Genomic DNA, 17,371 nt, shown 5'->3' on the forward strand with positions numbered 1-17,371 from the left:
ATTTCAAAGCATGGATTCAACAATGGATATGGAAGCAGCTCAAAGTGGTGCGGTTTAGAATTGAGCGTGGGAGTTTTGTATTAATTTAAGCTTTTGGAAGCTTGAAAGTTGAGAAGTTAGTGTGAAGACACAGTGAGGTTGCAGATCCTTTGCAGTCAGTTTTATTGTTCTTCCAACCATTTTTGTAATGTCAATATAATGGGGTCAAAAGTCCATCAAATTATGTGGATGCAGGCCAGTCTCTGGGAATAATTATGAAGACCCCTGGCATTACTGTATTCAATGTACATGTTGAATGCTAGTGCTGAAATCAGCTAAATCAGCTGAAATCGCGCCAGCAGCTAAGAAAGAGACACTAACAACCTGGTATATAGCTGGTTATATTCTGCCCTGGATAAAGTACACAGAGGTGGCTATGTAGGAGTTGGTTTATTAGGGAGGTGATGCACCATCAATAACTCTCGGAGACGTGAGTTAAGGTAGGCTTTTATTGGCTGGAAGAAAGCACAAGCAGGAAGTGACCACCACACAACATCCTGGAGACTGAGGGAGGAGCAGTGCCTCCAATCGCCTTTATACAGGGGTCTGTGGGAGGAGCCACAGGAGCAGTCAGCGGGGGGGGGCGTGTCCAGACAGGTATATGAGGTTCACCACAGGAGACAATATGGATTATTTCCTTCCACAGATGGTGCCTGATCTAGTGAATTCCTCCAGCATTTTTTATTTTGCTGCAGAGCACAGCTTCTGCAATCTCTTGTATATTCATTTTACCACCACTGTGAAGTCTCTTCAAGACATGCCCATTTTGAAGTTTTCCTCTTCTCTTCGATGCGAGTTCTATGAGATACTTTTTCACTAGGGCCTCTCTGTGGTTTCTACTGTTCTCTGCCCTGTGTTTTCACCTAGACTCACATATCTTTCCTTGGGGATTGTCTTCACCTTTATAACTCCTAGTTCCATTTCTACACCCCCCCCCCCCAGTTCATTGCCAGCTAAGGTCTCAAGTATTTATGCTCCATCCATCACTTTTCTCAGTGGTCTTCCCTCTGTTGTATCCTCTCAGCCATGCGTCAGTACTTCCTTTTTTTCTCTCTCCTTCTGTACACACCTCTTCCCTGGCCCCCTACACATCTTCCCCTCCACATCTGCCCATCACCCACACCCTTCTTCCACTGGGTCCACTCTCTGCACTGCTCTCATTTGCTCTCTCCCTCCCTTATTTGGTTCCATGTTTAACCTCCCTTTACTATCAGATTCCATCATCTGCTGCCCTTCATTGTCTTTGCCTATCAACTGCCAGCCTCTGTCACTATTTCCACCTTTCCCTTGTTCATCTGTCAGTCTCCTCTCCTCACACAGATCCTCTGTCAGCTCTTGCTACACCTCTCCCCCCCCCCCCCACCTTTCTATCCTCTTTCCACTTTTTCAGTCTAGATGAAGAGCCTCACCTGGAAATATCAACCTTCCATACCCCTTCATAGATGCTACCTGATCCACTGAGTTCCTCCAACAGTTTAGTCTTTTTTCCAAAGTCAAAGTACATTTTATTATCAAAATACATATAAGTTATACAACCTTGAGATTTGTTTGCTTACAGGTAGCCACAAAGCAAGAAACCCGAAAGAACCTAATTAAAGAAATAAAAATAAAAGACCAACATCCGATGTGCAAGAGAAAAAAAAAAGTACACAAATCATGAAATAATTGCAGCAAACAACAACATTCCGAATCAAATTGAGTCCTCAGATCTGAACCCCGGAGCAGCCCAGAGGAAGCCCAAAGCCTCACATCAATTCATCATATTAGTGGGCACAGAGCACAGCAGCCCGGGCAGTCTTCATGACCTCAGCGCCATGGAGGGAGGGAGGAGTGAGCAAAATCGGCTCTTGCCTCAGATCCCAACAGGTTTTTGCTTCAGATTTCCCCATTTGCATTTTCTTGTGTCTCCCTGTAGGTTCTGGGAGGTTCTGGGGAAACGCCCAGTATTTCTACAACAGCACAAAATGAGTGCCTTCCACATCACAACTGTCCACATAAAGCATGTTTATGGGTGTCAACACACAGCACCCATTCAGTCATTTAGAAAATGTCGGAACAACCTCAGAGAATTGAGCAGTTGATATCATACTCTTAGTCACAATATTTGAGCTGAAGATTATCTACCGAATTGTGCAGTCCATCCCTGAAACACATGGTGATCATCGGAATAAGCCTGTGATTTGTACTCACAGGGTTATTCCAATGTCCATAATGTCTTATTTATTCCTACGTGTGTACTTATAAATATTACATTACTGTGTGTTACTTATATAATAATCAGTCTAAATATAACATTTCCAGAAACTATTCAGTGTATAACATAGGGAATGTGATAAGATTTGATAAAGTGATCGCTCATCCTTGCCTTCAGAGCCTTTTCTTTCCTAATCGCTATCATTTCTTCCAGCTCTACCATCCTTTCATTTAAGAGGTAAATCTGTTGTCATATCCTTTCCCAAATCCAGTGCACCGCTTGCAGCTGTGTCTTCAGCAGCAAAGGCCAGAAGCACCGGGATTCATCCCCTAAACCTCCCTGTGATTCTATCACTCTTCCCTGCTTAAAACAAAATGCTCCTTAAAACTTTTGACCAAGCTAAAGAGTTGATCTTCCAACTTCAAAGTTGCTATTCAAATGAAAGCTTTGATTATTGTAGCAGATCATGTTTTTTCCCAAATCTGTACTTGACCATGCATAAATCACCGCCGATCTTACCTGATTATCTGTCACTATCCCAGAGTTTAGCCTGTCTAAGTCTTTAAATGGTGGCAAAATATCGGTACCATGGTATTTATAATAAATGGAGAGCTGCTTCATGATGGTCTCATAGCACTTCATGAAGTTTGTATCATTTTCAGAATCGATATCTTTAAGGCTGTGAAATCAAGTAAAAAGTTAAACATGCTAAAATGTTCACTCTGTGGAAATTTATAGCAAATTTCCATTTGGGAGGAGACCTTATTCTCCTCTACTGGACTGAATGATGAAAGATTAAATCTAGCTAAAGGGTGATGAGATTCTAAATGGCTACAGAATGGTCTCTAGCTTAATGGATTAGTAATGGAGATTTTTAAAAAATCATAAGCAGTGAATTAATGTTTATCATGGTGTGCGATTTTACTCACTTTTCTGGAGCTTTCATTATCTGAAGATTTGGGTCTTTGTCAATTTCATTTGGACTGAAACCTGTGGATAAAATAGATAAATTACTGCATAGATATTTTCATTTACTTCCCTTAGTTCCAGTGACCCTGAGCTTAAATGCAGAAAATTCTCTGTCTGTAAATTAATGATTAAAGTGTTCTACCCAGCTACAATACAGTAAAAACTGTCTTTACATCTACTCTGTCAGCTTTTTCAACCTTTAAAAAATTATCTTGTTCACATTTTTATCTATTGACTTATTTAAATATCATGTTGCAATCACACCCTCCTGTGAGTGGTGGCGCTGTAGTCTCTCCACTTTATTCCTGTGCTCAAACCTGATCAACTCGGGGCCTCCATTACTGGTGTGGGTATTATTAGTTAACAGTAAACAGTAGTTAATTTATAGCTTGAGGAATGGATAAAAAGAAAATTAAATAGTGCTAGAAGTTGGTTGCCCTGTTTTCTTTTCTTTAACTATGCTGCCAGGATTGCAATAATAATGTAGGATTTTGTGAATAAAACTGTTGTTGTATGTGCTTAACAAAAATGCAGTCCTTTACTTCCATTATGAACAAACCAAATGCAGTCACCTTTCACTGACGTCATTACGTCAGACACTGTCTCTTAAAGGGAACTCGACAACTCAATGATGATGTTTGTGAATTATGCAGAACAGTTTCTATTATGAACAATAGGTGTCAGCTGTCACTGACTACATTACCCTACAATGTAATAATTCCAGGGCTCCTTCGCTAAGTTTTAACTTTTGGGCAATATGAGTACACATCCAATCATCTCCAGTCCTCTAGAGTGAGATGAGATCCAGCACTGACAACCAGGGATTGATCCAACTCATTGTCATCTTTTCCTTGAATCATTTGCAATTTGAACGGGGAAGACTTTGTCTATTCATTTCTAGATTCAAATGTGACCTTGAATGGTATTAAAATCTCCTTTATCAACTGGCCCTTGAGGCTAATGTGAAATGAATCCCCAATTCAATCTCTGCAGAAGTATCATTAATACAGAACAAACTGACAATCTGAAAAAGTCTATAGTACGGCTGAAATGGGAAATGATAAAGACATCATTGAAATTCTAGGCAGCTTCTACAGTAGGTTACATGGTCGGCACAACATTGTAGGCTGAAGGGCCTGTAATGAGCTGTAGATTTCTATGTTCTAATGTTCTATCATGCTGATTACATAGATGGCTTGAAATAAAGACCGTGCTGGGGCAAAATGGTGAAACAGCTGTCCTATATCTGGCCCAAGTAATGTTAATATGGAGAAGGGACAGGAATGTTTAAATGTCAGCATTCCTAGCGTAGATAATATTACACACTTTGAGATTTTGTGCTTCCAGTGCAGGACATATAATATGTTCAGTAGAACTAAATTTCATAAATAGAACTGAGCATGCAGCCATTTTTATAGTGCTCCTACAGTTCATACACTCAAGACCAAATTTCTATCTCCATTGTCCATAACTCTGCCCCATCCCACCCCCAAGCTTCTCCAGCATCTACCCACAACTCCCCCCCCCCCTGCCCACCCCTGGGCAGTTTTCACCTACGTTTATCAATGACATCATTGAAGAGCTTGTAGTTGATGGTGCCATTACACTTTAAATCATATTTACTAAATAGGGCATTGCTTTCCTCAAGAGTGAGACGAATCCCTGTGGTTTGGTCCAAGCATCGCAGGAACTGAGATCCTGTAAGGCAGATAAGTAGAATATAATTAATAAGTCATTGATTGTCATAGGAAGGAATTTCTTAGCAGGAAGCACACTCAATATTGTAGTTCTAAACTATACAGTTCTAAATAGCCATTCCTAGGCTAGCGACGGTGTTGCAATTTGGCATTGTATTCAATATTACCAACAGGAGGGAAAAACAAGGAAGCTCACCACCATAGGGCATGGTTAATGCACTTAGGCATAGAAATAAGGGAGGCTGGATAATAACCAGAGTAATGAAGCAAATGAAGCTTGAGTTAAAAAGTACAGGAGGTGTGTTGCATTGAGCATAAAAACCAATAAAGATCAGTGGGACTAAACAGCTCATTACTTCTGTGATATGGGCTCAAAGTTGTGTTATCTAGATTAATGCGGTTATGTCGGGTGTGTTTGATGTTGACTGATCTGTCACAGGGTTTTGCATTAGTTATCTAAACCTATCAAAGTACAAACTTTGTAGATAAATGTGATAATAAAGAGAATGAACAAATAACATGCTATTACACAAGAGCTAACTCGTCTCCAAACACAAAGACTTTATCATGTGATAACCAAGTATAGAGAAACGGGTAAAGCATGTCCATCATCATGCTGATAGATGAGGAAATATTTAAATCTGAATAATGTAACAAATTCTAACCAATTCATTTAAGACAAAAAGGAATCCCAATGAAGTGCAGAAATGGAAATAAGAACTTAAAGAGCAAATGAGATTGAGCAAGAGTGAGATGTGGGTAAACAATATGAAAGAAAAGAATGAGCATATTCATGAGTAGAAGAAAGATTTCAATATGGGATTTAGGCCAAATTTCCAATGTTGCTTTACTCTAATTTCTCTTCTCTCTAACTGTCTCCTTTTTGAGTCAGGATTATTTCTTCTCCTTACGGATGAGATGGGAGAGAACGAATGTTTGCCAGACATCAGAAATCTACCATAGATGAATGAAGAGCCATACTAACAAAAAAATGTGAGTAAAATCACAAGGAATAAGGTGCGTGCATGTGTGTGAGTCTGTCTTTTACTGACAATTCTCAGGCTCACGAACCTGATTCCTTTGCTTTCATCACTCACTCCCACTGAACAGTGCAGCTGAACGGCATTCATAGTGATAGTGTGGAATAATATAATAATCTGTATAGTATTCAAACAGTACAGATGCTTGGGATACTTGGCTAAACATTTTCAACTTGTGTTTTTCTGACTTACTGGTTATATAACCACTGCATAATTTGTCATAATCTCCAAAGTACTCAGAAATACGAATCCTTTTAGCTAAGACTGTATTCCTTATCCTGTTTTCAACAGCTTCAATATCCATTTCACTGAAAAATAAAATAATTAGAATTCAGACACATGCAAAATTCTACTTAACATGATATTGCAACTGTAGGATGAGACAAAGTATCCATAGTCAATGGAGAACTTTTGAAATATGGTAAATGATAAAATAATTTGATTTGTAAGATTGGGACTTGGAACATATTAAATAAGATATCCTTTGAAATTATTAAAGGCCTATATTAGGCTACTGCTTGACCATTTTCTACTTTAAAAATAACATTCAATCTATTCATCTTGATACAAGCACCCTGACATCATGTAAGTATCTTATTTGCCTTCCCCATTTGCCTTTTGTTATCGATTTTCTCAAACTATTCACAGTATTCCATGTCCAATGTAATCAAGTTCCATCAAGTTAACATGACTTCTCTGCTTTGAATTCCATGCTTCCAGGAAGAAATCCAAGAGCAATGTCTGCATTCTTTGTGGTCTTTTTGATATGTTGTGTTATTTTTAATAATTTGCAAACATATATTCATAAATTTGTACCTCTAGTCCATCCAAACTCATCTATGGATTTGAAAGGGAATTTTCCTGCAAATTTTTAATATAAAGCTGAGTCAAGGTGAATATTGTCAATTTGCATAGCATCAGTGGTGTGACAGTTGAAGCTTTTGTTTGTTAACTGTAAATTCTGACAGAAGATTTAATGATCAGTACTGAGGAGCTGGGAACATGATTTGAACCGATGTTAAAAGCTTTTGTAAGATTATTTCAGTTAATGCCTATGGCATAGGAGATAGCTGCAGATAGGAAGAATGACATTCCACTTTTAAAATAGTTTTACTGTTTGATTTTCATTTTGGAAATTAACATAACTAGCCTGTTTGAAACTATGAACTTTCTAGCTTCTTTCATCCTTCCCAACGGTGGCACATTGATAACAACAGATTTTTAAATTAACTTGCTATAGCTCTAGGTATTTAAGACTTCCCTTTGTCTGGCCGTCATTGATAAAGTCAGCATTTATTGCCTATGCCTAATTGCCCTGAGAAGGTGGTGGTGAGCCATGTTCATTTACAAGCCCATGGTGTGTGGGTCCATGGTAGTGGCATAGCAGCGTAATGGTTAGCGTAATGTTTTACAGCACCAATGGTCAAAGATCGGGGTTCAATTCCCTCTGCTGTCTGTAAGGAGATTGTACGATCTCCCCACGAACGCATGAGCTTCCTCCAGATGCTCCAGTTTCATCTCACATTTGATGTACGAGTTAGGGTTAGTAAGATGTGGGTTTGTAAATTGTGGGCATTCTTTGTTGGCATCAGAAGCATAGCGACACTTGTAGGCAGCCCCAGCACATAGACTGTATTGGTTGTTGATGCAAACTGGACACTTTTATTATAAACAAGAGAAAATCTGCAGATGCTGGAAATCCAAGCTGCTGAAGGCTTTTGGTCCGAAATATCTACTGTACTCTTTTCCATAGATGCTGCCTTGCCTGCAGAGATCCTTCAGTAGTTTGTGTGTGTTGCTTGGCTCACTTTGTTGTATGTTTTGATATACTGTACTGTGAGGGTAGCCAGCAGGCCTCGTACCCTGGTCCTAACTTGTGAAGTCAGCCCCGGCAGACCGGGCAGATGAGATCTACAATGAGATCCAACGGCTAGGAAGGTGGTTCTGCAATGCTCCGTGGAGAGTGAAGGGCACGGCATGGCACAGAAGATGTAATGGTCATCCAGTGTAACCAAGGAAGACCCGAGTTTGTGATGCTTGTTCATGCCACTGGACCCAGACTTCTGAAGTCGAGAGAGAGTGGAACTGCCCCAGTGCAGTGGCTTTTCCACTTTAAAAACTCTTTGGCACTGGTTTCCTGTCATCATTTGATGCAGTAGAAAACCACCACCAGTCCTGTGCTGCAGCTTCACCAGGCTGGCATTCCATACTTGGGTATGCCCAAGGCATGCCCTTCTCCACAACTCATTGAAGCAGGGTTGATCTTCTGGTTTGATAATACTAACAATACTGCACTGTACAGATTAATACATTTTCTTTGAACTATGATTTGAGAGAAGTGACAACATTGATAAACTGTGAGTTGTTAGATCAATGCTTAAAATTCAGGCATGTTAAACCATCTGCTATTTCCAAACCAGCTCACAGTGAAAGTGCCATTTGTATGTATGGGGGTGATTGATAAGTTTGTGGTCTAAGGTAGAAGAAGTCAATTTTAGAAAACCTAGCACATTTATTTTTCAACATAGTCCCTTCTACTTAGTCCAGCGGTCGTGGAGCATAAGGATCTTGGACCTCCAGAAAGCATCCACAGATGGGTGATTGATAAGTTTGTGGCCTAAGGTAGAGGGAGATGAGTTATACAGCTCTCATTACATGTGCATGCAGTTCAACTCTTTGAGTGATTATGCAGAAAGTTTGAAGTTAATAACTCATCTCCTTCTACCTTAGGCCACAAACTTATCTATCACCCCTGATGAGGTATTAACTGACGAGTTAATATTATGAGGTCCAAGATCCATATGCTCCAGGACTGCTGGACTAAGTGTGTAAATGTAGGAGGGGACTATGATTAAAATAAATGTGCTAGATTTTCTAAAATTGACTCCTTCTACCTTAGGCCACAAACGTATCAATCAATCAAGAATGGCTTGAGATAGTACACCTCAGACAGCAACCATTAGCCTCATCATCACTTGCTATTTGAGCATTAGGAGTGGTTTGAGGTTGCTGAGCTTCTGGGAACTGATCCTGAAGACCATACTTAAATAAGTTCTGAAAAAAAAGCCCTGGATTTATTCAGCATCTTACATGACGTCAAGACACCTTGTGGATGTGCAGGTCTTAAAACGTGTTGGTCGGTCGGGTAGTCAGCCACTGTGAATTTCTCCTAATGAGTAGGTGAGCTGAAGAGCCTGAGGTGAGGGATGGGGATGGGGGGGAGGGGTTAGAATAAAATGGATTAGAATAGAGTTATATTTTATAGCTCCTAATTGAAAGCAAAAACATGGAGCTGGGAATGCATGACTTAGTATCATAGCGAATGACGTGGTGGCATGATTACATATGCCACTCACATACTTTTACATATAACCAGTAATGAATTATTTAAACCATCATGAATGCTTAAACAATATATTTGCAATTTTACTCAAATACACTGTATTACAGTACTGAAATATTAAATACACAACAGGTAGTTTTGGTGTAAAAATGGGTATTGGGTGGTCAGCAGAGACTTGATGGCCTGAAGGGCCTATTTCTGTGCATTATCTTTCCATGATTCCCTGTAAGGAAGGAGTTAAATGTGATTCCTCCTTGGTATATGCTAAAATAAAAAGGAAGTCTGTAAGACAAAGTGGTGTTAGCTTGGAGTGGGATTGTTTGAGAAAGAACAGTACAAGAGAACCAGTCCACAGCAATGTTTTGATAAAGTCAAAGAAGTACAAATCTGCAGCCATAATAATGGAAGTTGTGAAAAACATTTTTGCTGAGCAGAAGGTTATAAGAGATGGGGGGGGGGGTGGAGGTTGAGGGCTGCTGCTGGTACCTCCAAGGGATATATAAGTACTGGTGTAAGGGGTCTTGAGGGTATAAAAAGAGGCATTTTCTTTGTGCAAGGGAAGTTTTGTCTTAGGCTAGGTTTGTGCTAAGATAGGGATCAGTACATTGAGGCAGTGTTAGAGAGAAAGAGAAAACAGGGTGAATGAAAAATTGTTCTGCCCCACCCCCCCGACTTGGCAGAGATTGGCGTGTTTATTAGATGATCAGTACTATTTTGATTTCTGTATTGCGACTACTGTAGATATTTGTTTTTCTTTCTGTATTGCATTTGTGTCAGTTCTAAAAAAAGTGTTTTCTTGTGACTTAGCACATGTGAAGTGTCTCCTTTGTGAATGCATATGCCAATACCCTGAGTTGAATAAGGGAAGAACACAGAACGAATTTTAATTTTTTTCTTTGTTGCACTCGACAATCAAAGCCTCACAGATGCCCAGTTTTGTGTTGCCAGATCTGTTCTGAATCTATTCCGTTCAGTACAATTGTAATGCCACTCAAGCTCCTTGTTAAAGCAAGGACCATCTTCACACACGGAAAAAAATCCAATTTCAGGGGCATGATGTGACTGAGTGAGTTTACTCCAATAGATGCCAGCACAGATTTGATGGGCAGGATATCTGATGCACCATCAATAACTCTCTGAGACGTGAGGCGAGATTTCGGCTTTTATTGACTGGAAGAAAGAACAAGTAGCAATTGACCACCATGCGACATCCTGGAGACTGAGGGCAGGGCTCAGGCCCCAATCGCCTTTATACCGGAGTCTGTGGGAGGAGCCACGGTCAGTGGGAGGAGCAACAGGAGCAGTCAGCAGGGGTGGCGTGTCCAGACAGGTATATGTAGTTCACCACAATATCCTCCTTCAATCTAGTAATGATTCAATGATTCTTGATTTCCACAAACAAGTAATCTAATTTCTGACCCAGATTTCACTTCAACTTTGATCTAATTTTGATCATCCCTATTCTTCTTCATGTCTATGCGATTCCTCCTTGGTATATGCTAAAATAAAAAGGAACTCTGTAAGAAAATTGATGTTGGTTGAGTTTTAGGGTTCACTTTCAACTTTCCCATTTTAAGTATCATTTTCAGGACTTCATTTATTCTCTAACTTTTAACATTAAAAGAAGCTTGGACAATTGTTTTTCATGAACTAGCCTTGATACTGTGCTTCCAAATACTATAGAAGTTGAACAACTAACTAATTTTAGTCTCTGAAACACACCCCTCCCACTTGTCACTGGCCATGACAGGAAGTGGAAGTGGAGAAAAATATACCACAAGGCCTCGTGTATCATCATATCTTTAAAAATTATGTTTCTGCTTAAAGGCGAGTTAACACAAATAGCCCACTAACCCTCAATTTAAAAACTGTCTAATATAGGTTTATTATTATAGCCAATTGTATTTTTAGATAAATCTTTTGTACGATTTCAAGGGCCCTGTCTGCATTGATTGATAATACAAAGTAACAAGATTAAACATTTCTCAACTGGATGACTACAAGCAATTAATGTTAGTGAATGTAAAATCTTGCTGAAAATGATATAATTTAACCTTATTAAATATAGTCATTTGCTGGACTATTTCATACATATCTTAAGTTCTAATATTGGAAATATTAGCCAAATATTGACTGACATGACATTTTCTGTAAGATTACCCATTTATGTGTACTCTCTCATTGGCTAAAATTTCAAATACATTCATTGTGTTAATTCAAGATTAATTCAATAATTTTTTTCTGCAGCATGCTCCAAACAATAAAGCCTATTTTTTAACAATTATCATAGCTTTAAATTTAGCTGAGAGGCAGAAAAAGAGAATAGGTATAAATAGGGATTTCTCTTGAGGCGCCAATGTTGACAAGTAGGGTTTGGACCCCAGCTATTCATGATATATATCAATGGTTTAGCTTGTATATTTGCTGACAACGTTAAATATGAACTTTGAGGAGGGGGAGAAAGAGGCTCCATGGTGATATAGACAAGTTAAGTAAGCAGGCAAATACATTGCACAGTACTTCAGAAGCAGAATCAGAACCAGGTTTAATATCACTGGCATATGTCGCGAAATTTGGTGTTTTATGGCAGCAGTACATTGCAGTACATGATTTTTTTAAACTAAATTACAATACATATGCAAATAAAAATGATTTAAGTAATGCAAAAAGAAACCCCAAAAAAATCACATCATCAGATCAACGTTCATCTTACCAAATCTCATTAGCTTTGTTTCTTTTCCTGTCAGTGTCTGCTTCATACTGTACACATTTTCCTTCCACTCACACTATCTTTGCCAGAGATGATCTCTCAGTCTGTATGTCCTATTTGTTTCTGTGTCTGGATAGCTGTGTTTTATTGCTAGTTTCCCCCTCTCGCATGTTTGTTAAGTGACTAAAACTCCAAATGTGTTCTTAAGATTTCATAATCTTTCAGTTTGCTTTTCTGAGACCACAGACCACTTTTACATTTCCTGTGTTAGCCCTTCGCAGTTCTCTGTCAATCTTTATACGTGGATATTTGTTCTATAATATTTGTCTCTCTTAATCCAAAGGTACCCTTGCATCCCTCTGCACAATTCATTCTTTATCATTCCTGTGTTTCTTTCTCTCTTCATTCTTTCATATCTGAAAGTAATGTCATAGGTAGACAGGTGGTGAAGAAGGCATTTGGTTCAAATGTTCAAAGATTCATTTATTAACTAAGTATACAGCTCTGAAGTTCTTCAATTCTCCGGGTAGCCATGAAACCAAGAAAGAAAAGAAGGGCAGCACAATCATCAACCCCCAAATCCCTCCTCCCTGAAAAAAATGAGCAAAAAAAACAACAGAACAGTCACATCAACCCCCAAATCCCTCCTCCCATCCAAAAACCGAGCAAAATGGCTCAGGCACATCAACCCCCAAACCCCTCCTCCTTCTCAAGGTCTGAAGGTTTTACTTTCACCAGTGCTCTATGGTGCTACATTTGGTCATGTGCTTCCCTGATGACAAGGCCAGCCTTGCCTCTGGAATTCAGATCTTTGGATCAAGACTGCGATGAGATCAGCCATGTTGATTCTGATCCCGAGTTCCGACGAAACCCAAACTGCCAATCAGTGATATTGGAGGATCAGTGCCGTGTGGCTGGGTACTAACTAACCAGCATTTGTCCTGCTTCTTGTGAACACGAAATAGCTCAAGGATCAACCTTATTCAGTATATATGCACAGCTAAATATATTGGGAATTTGCTGTGTTGTGTTGGTCAGGGTGCAACATGCAACAAAAATCAACAACATTCAACAATTATAAAGAATAAAAATATAGTTATAAGCAAATGTACAGATATGGAATAAATACCAGCATGTATTTAAATATAAACAGTGGTTTAAAGTGTTTACAGTGCAGTGTAGTGATGGGGTTGATAGAGGATGGGGAGGTCTAACTAGACTGATCAAATTAACTGCCTGGGAAAAGAAGGCATGAAATGTTTCTTTTAACAGTCCTACAGCACTTTCCAGAAGGAAGCTTCCGGAAAAAGCAGTTTGCAAGGTGGATTGTGTCTGTAATGACATTCTCTGCCCGATTCTTTATCCTGGAGCAAGTCCTGCAGTGATGGTAGACTGTAGCCAATGACCTGACAGTTTGCCAAGGTTCTTGCATATTGTGAGAGGGTTCAGCATCAAACCGGACTGTAACGGTTGATGCAAGGATGCTTCCTATGATGGCACTGTAGAACTGCACCAATATGTTCTGGGAAGATGAAATTCTAGCAACTGCCACAAGAAATGCATCCTCTGCTAAGCCTTTTTGTTAATGAAGGAGACATGGTTCTGCAAAGTAACAATGGCCAAGAAGCTGACTGCTGAAACAGTGCTCAGTGTAAGGTTGTTGATGATGAGTGGAGAGAAGATACATTTTTCCTGAAGTTGATATGCTTCTCCATGGTTTTAAGGGCATTCAGCTCCAAGATTTCTTAAAGACTTTCGAGAGATACATGAATGTGAGGGAAATGGAAGCATGTAGATATTGTGTAGGCAGAAGGGTTTAACTTAATTAGTTGGCTGATTACTGTTGTAATTGGTTTGGCACAACATTGTGGGCTGTAGGGCCTGTTCTAAGTTCCAAGTTCATGTTGCTTCATTATGCCTGGCAAGGCATGATCCAACAACAAGCTGTACAGCAGCAGAAATCACAGTGATGACCTTTATATTAAGAGATGGAAATGTCATTAACCCTTCACAACATCGAACAGTACAGCAGAGAACAGGCCCTTTAACCCACAATGTCTATGCCAGCTTTAATACCAAGTCAAACTAATCCCATCTGCTTGCACACAGTCTAGATCCCTCCATTCCCCTGTCTGTCCAAATGCACCTTAAATAATGCTGTCATACTTGTTTTGACTGCTTCGCCTGGTAGCGCGATCCAGTCACCTACCACTCTTTGTGCAAAAACCTTACCTTTCGTACAACTCCTTTAAGGTTTTTCCCCCTCATGTTAAATCTACTTCCTCTAGTATTTGACATTCCCACCCCTGGGGGAAAAAATCCTCTGGTTATTTACTCTATGTCCCCTCATGATTTTATCTACTTATACCAGGTCATCCCTCTGCCAAGAATGGGGCCAGATACACGAATGGAACACAGGGGAGACCACAGCAGGAATCTGAAGCAAAGGAACAGAGCCTGATGGGACAGCACCAGGTGTGTCACCGAGACTGACGGTTCCAGACTGAAACGCGTGCCCCGAGAGGGTGGTGGTGTAGGAGTTTGAGAGCTGTCTGAGACCAGGAGAAGATTAGAGAGGGCGATAGAAAGTGGAATCGTTCACAGACAAGGAGGATTGATGGTAAGATGGGTTAAGGTGTGGGCGGGCAAGGGGCCAAAAGTGAGGAGTGAAGCATTTGCAAGGACACTGAGTTCATGGGCACATGTGTGGGTCTGCGAGCGAGGGACAGAGCAAGTGCATACTTGCCAGATGATACATGTATTTCCACTGACAAGTGAAATCCATACAAAACATATGTTGCACTCGCTGGTGTCCCTACCACTGGAGCCTGTGAAACCTGTGAGTAGCGGCTACATCATTTTAAAAGAAACACCACACAGACAACTTCTACTCCATACACTGTGATAAGTGGGCAGCATTGTTAGTCCTGTCAATAGTGCAGACCTGTCACAAAGGCATGCTTGTTCCCTTCAAAAAGAAATTAAGTGCTTGAAAAAGGACATGCCCTTTGCTAGTAACACTGCAATTTGTCAGAAACGTGGAGGAAACTTTTTTCCTTGTGGTAGCAAAATATTATTCAGCACCTTTGAATGAAAGAAGCCAAGGACAAGGAACAAAATAAGCAAATCAAAGTGGTTCATGTCTTTTTTCTAAAGCAGCTTACAGAAGATAATTATGTTCAGGCATGCGAGGGACTGTTTGCTGACCAGTCAGTGCACAGAAGAACTAGTGACTATACATTGCGTCAAAAAGCTTCAACAACCAGAACTTTATTCTGCATAGATAAAATATGGGAATCATTTAGGGTCTATTGACGGCACTGTCAATGGGAAAACTACTGGATGATTCAAAGGAACGTTCATTTATCTCACTCGGCGTAGATGTATCAAACTATTCCCAATTCCAGTGTATTAACTTTTACAACAATTGAGGTGAAAACAACAAAACAAAAACCCATAGTTTTTTTTCTCTGTCAGGCCAAACTCCTGACTTGCAAAATATATCTCTACTGGGTAGAGAGCTCATCTTTCATGCACTCTGAGGGCGCGTGATGGTAATGGACCAGCTGTGCCTCTGCATTCCAGCTGCACTCTGCCACGAGGGCCCTGAATTCCACAGTGTAATCCAGCACTGAGCATGAGCCTTGACACAGGCAAAGTAGCTAATCTTCTGCCCCCTTCCACTTCCTGGATGGTTGAAAACCTGACATATCTGCATATTTATCGCAAGTCCTGGTTTTATGATCCCAGTCAGCAGCGGCTCAGGTCAGAGCTCACCCAGTCATGAGAAAGATGACAAAGGCAATCTTGGCTCAGTCTGTAGAATACAGAGGTGGCTGGAGCTGGAAGCATTAAGGTACACTGGGACAAGAAGTTGCAGCCTCAGGACGATGATCCCTCAAAGTGTTTGGGCAACAGAATCTGGGGCTCCGAGGAAGCAGGAAGACTAGCATGGGGCTGCTGTATCGAGATGGAGAGTTGGTTGAAAGTGGTGAGCAGTTTGGTAATGGTTTCCTGCTGCTTCACGATCATGTACTCACGTCAACAGACAGCTTTGTTTTGGCAGCATACTCTACTGCATCAATCACTGGTTCACTCCTCCTGTCAGGAAGTGTAGAGGTTTGACCAAAACACAGAGCAGTGGAGACAATATAGCAATAAACAACATTTCACTAAAAACTGCAAAATGATGAGCCACAGGAGGCGGGGGCACAAAACCAGAGAGAACAGATACTTAACACAACAGGCAACTGAAAGCTTCAGTAGGAGCAACTAGTGGAGGCTGGCTGGTTTGATGAGCAAACAAGGGCTGTGGATGACAGCTAGGTTTAAATGGGATGCAAATTGTGAGTTGGAAATGACTAGCAGGTGACTCCTGTTAGCTGGGTGGAGAGTGGGGGGTGCCTGCCTGTGCAGGCCTGCTAAAAGGCTGCACAATGTTTTTATTCCAAGTGCAGTGAAAAGCAGAGCTAGTGAAAGCAAGTGACCTCATATTGCATCTACCTGGCAGCACACCCTGATGAATGAGTCATTTTGATACTGAACACACCATGAAAAGTCACATATCAATTACTTGTTAATTTTGTTTGTGTGGGTAAATTTTGACCTTGCCTGCACGGACGTCTGTGATAAATTGTTGAAAAACAAATGAAGTTTACAAAAGATAGCTTTAAAAGAAAAATAGCACCAATCAGCAATGGGTATAGGAAACATGGCACAACAAAGACAATGACAAGAGATTTGTCTGGCAATGGTGATTTAATGCCTGTTTTCTTTTATTTAGTTTAAGTGTTATATTGTGAAACATTCTAGTTTTTAGTGTCCTTGTGTTGAATAGAAGGATTGTGTTTCCACAATTTTACAATGCAACCATGATGAAGTTTTGTGGGTGTTGACAGATATTTTCAAAAGTCAATTACCTATATTGAGACAAAGTGAAAACAGTCATCCTATTGATGGAAGATTCTGGGAAAATTCAAAGTTAGGGACCAAAAAACGTTTGGTGGCAATCAATAAATTCAATTAAATTCTCAAAAATACCCAAAGAGTGATTAGAATCTGCTTTCTTCTGGGGAGAAAAAAAATAATTATTTTAAGAGAAAGCTAAGTAAACACACAAGAAAGCACCTGATAGAGGGGAGTGCTAACAGGTTTTAAAATAGAACAGAAAAAGGCTAATGTGGAACTTAAACAATACTGTTGACCATTCTGGATGATTAGCTTCAGAAACTCTGTCCTAAATGTTAACTTATACAGTTCCATAGAAAAACACTGATTATTGTACTGCTAAAAATAAAATCACACACTAAAAATCTCAAATGTTCAGCTAATAACTAACACTGTGACTAGAATGAACCAAATTCAAGATATTTCAACAAC

The 17,371-nt window shown here is 40.0% G+C and overlaps 1 protein-coding gene across 1 annotated transcript in view; it reads right to left on the minus strand.

Annotated features, from left to right (window-relative positions):
* LOC132378963 (uncharacterized) overlaps positions 1 to 6,247 on the minus strand; it is a 73,410-nt gene extending 67,163 nt beyond the window's left edge. The window contains exons 1-4 of the mRNA XM_059946351.1: positions 6,132 to 6,247; positions 4,760 to 4,900; positions 3,163 to 3,223; positions 2,753 to 2,912 (exon numbers count right to left, since the gene is read on the minus strand). Of these exons, the coding sequence (XP_059802334.1) occupies positions 2,753 to 2,912; positions 3,163 to 3,223; positions 4,760 to 4,900; positions 6,132 to 6,243 (474 nt within the window). The 5' untranslated portion in view covers positions 6,244 to 6,247. The remainder of the gene's footprint in view (positions 1 to 2,752; positions 2,913 to 3,162; positions 3,224 to 4,759; positions 4,901 to 6,131) is intronic.
* Between the last annotated feature and the right edge of the window lie 11,124 nt (positions 6,248 to 17,371).

Source organism: Hypanus sabinus, chromosome 21 (assembly GCF_030144855.1).
Source record: "Hypanus sabinus isolate sHypSab1 chromosome 21, sHypSab1.hap1, whole genome shotgun sequence".
Taxonomy (NCBI): Eukaryota; Metazoa; Chordata; class Chondrichthyes; order Myliobatiformes; family Dasyatidae; genus Hypanus; species Hypanus sabinus.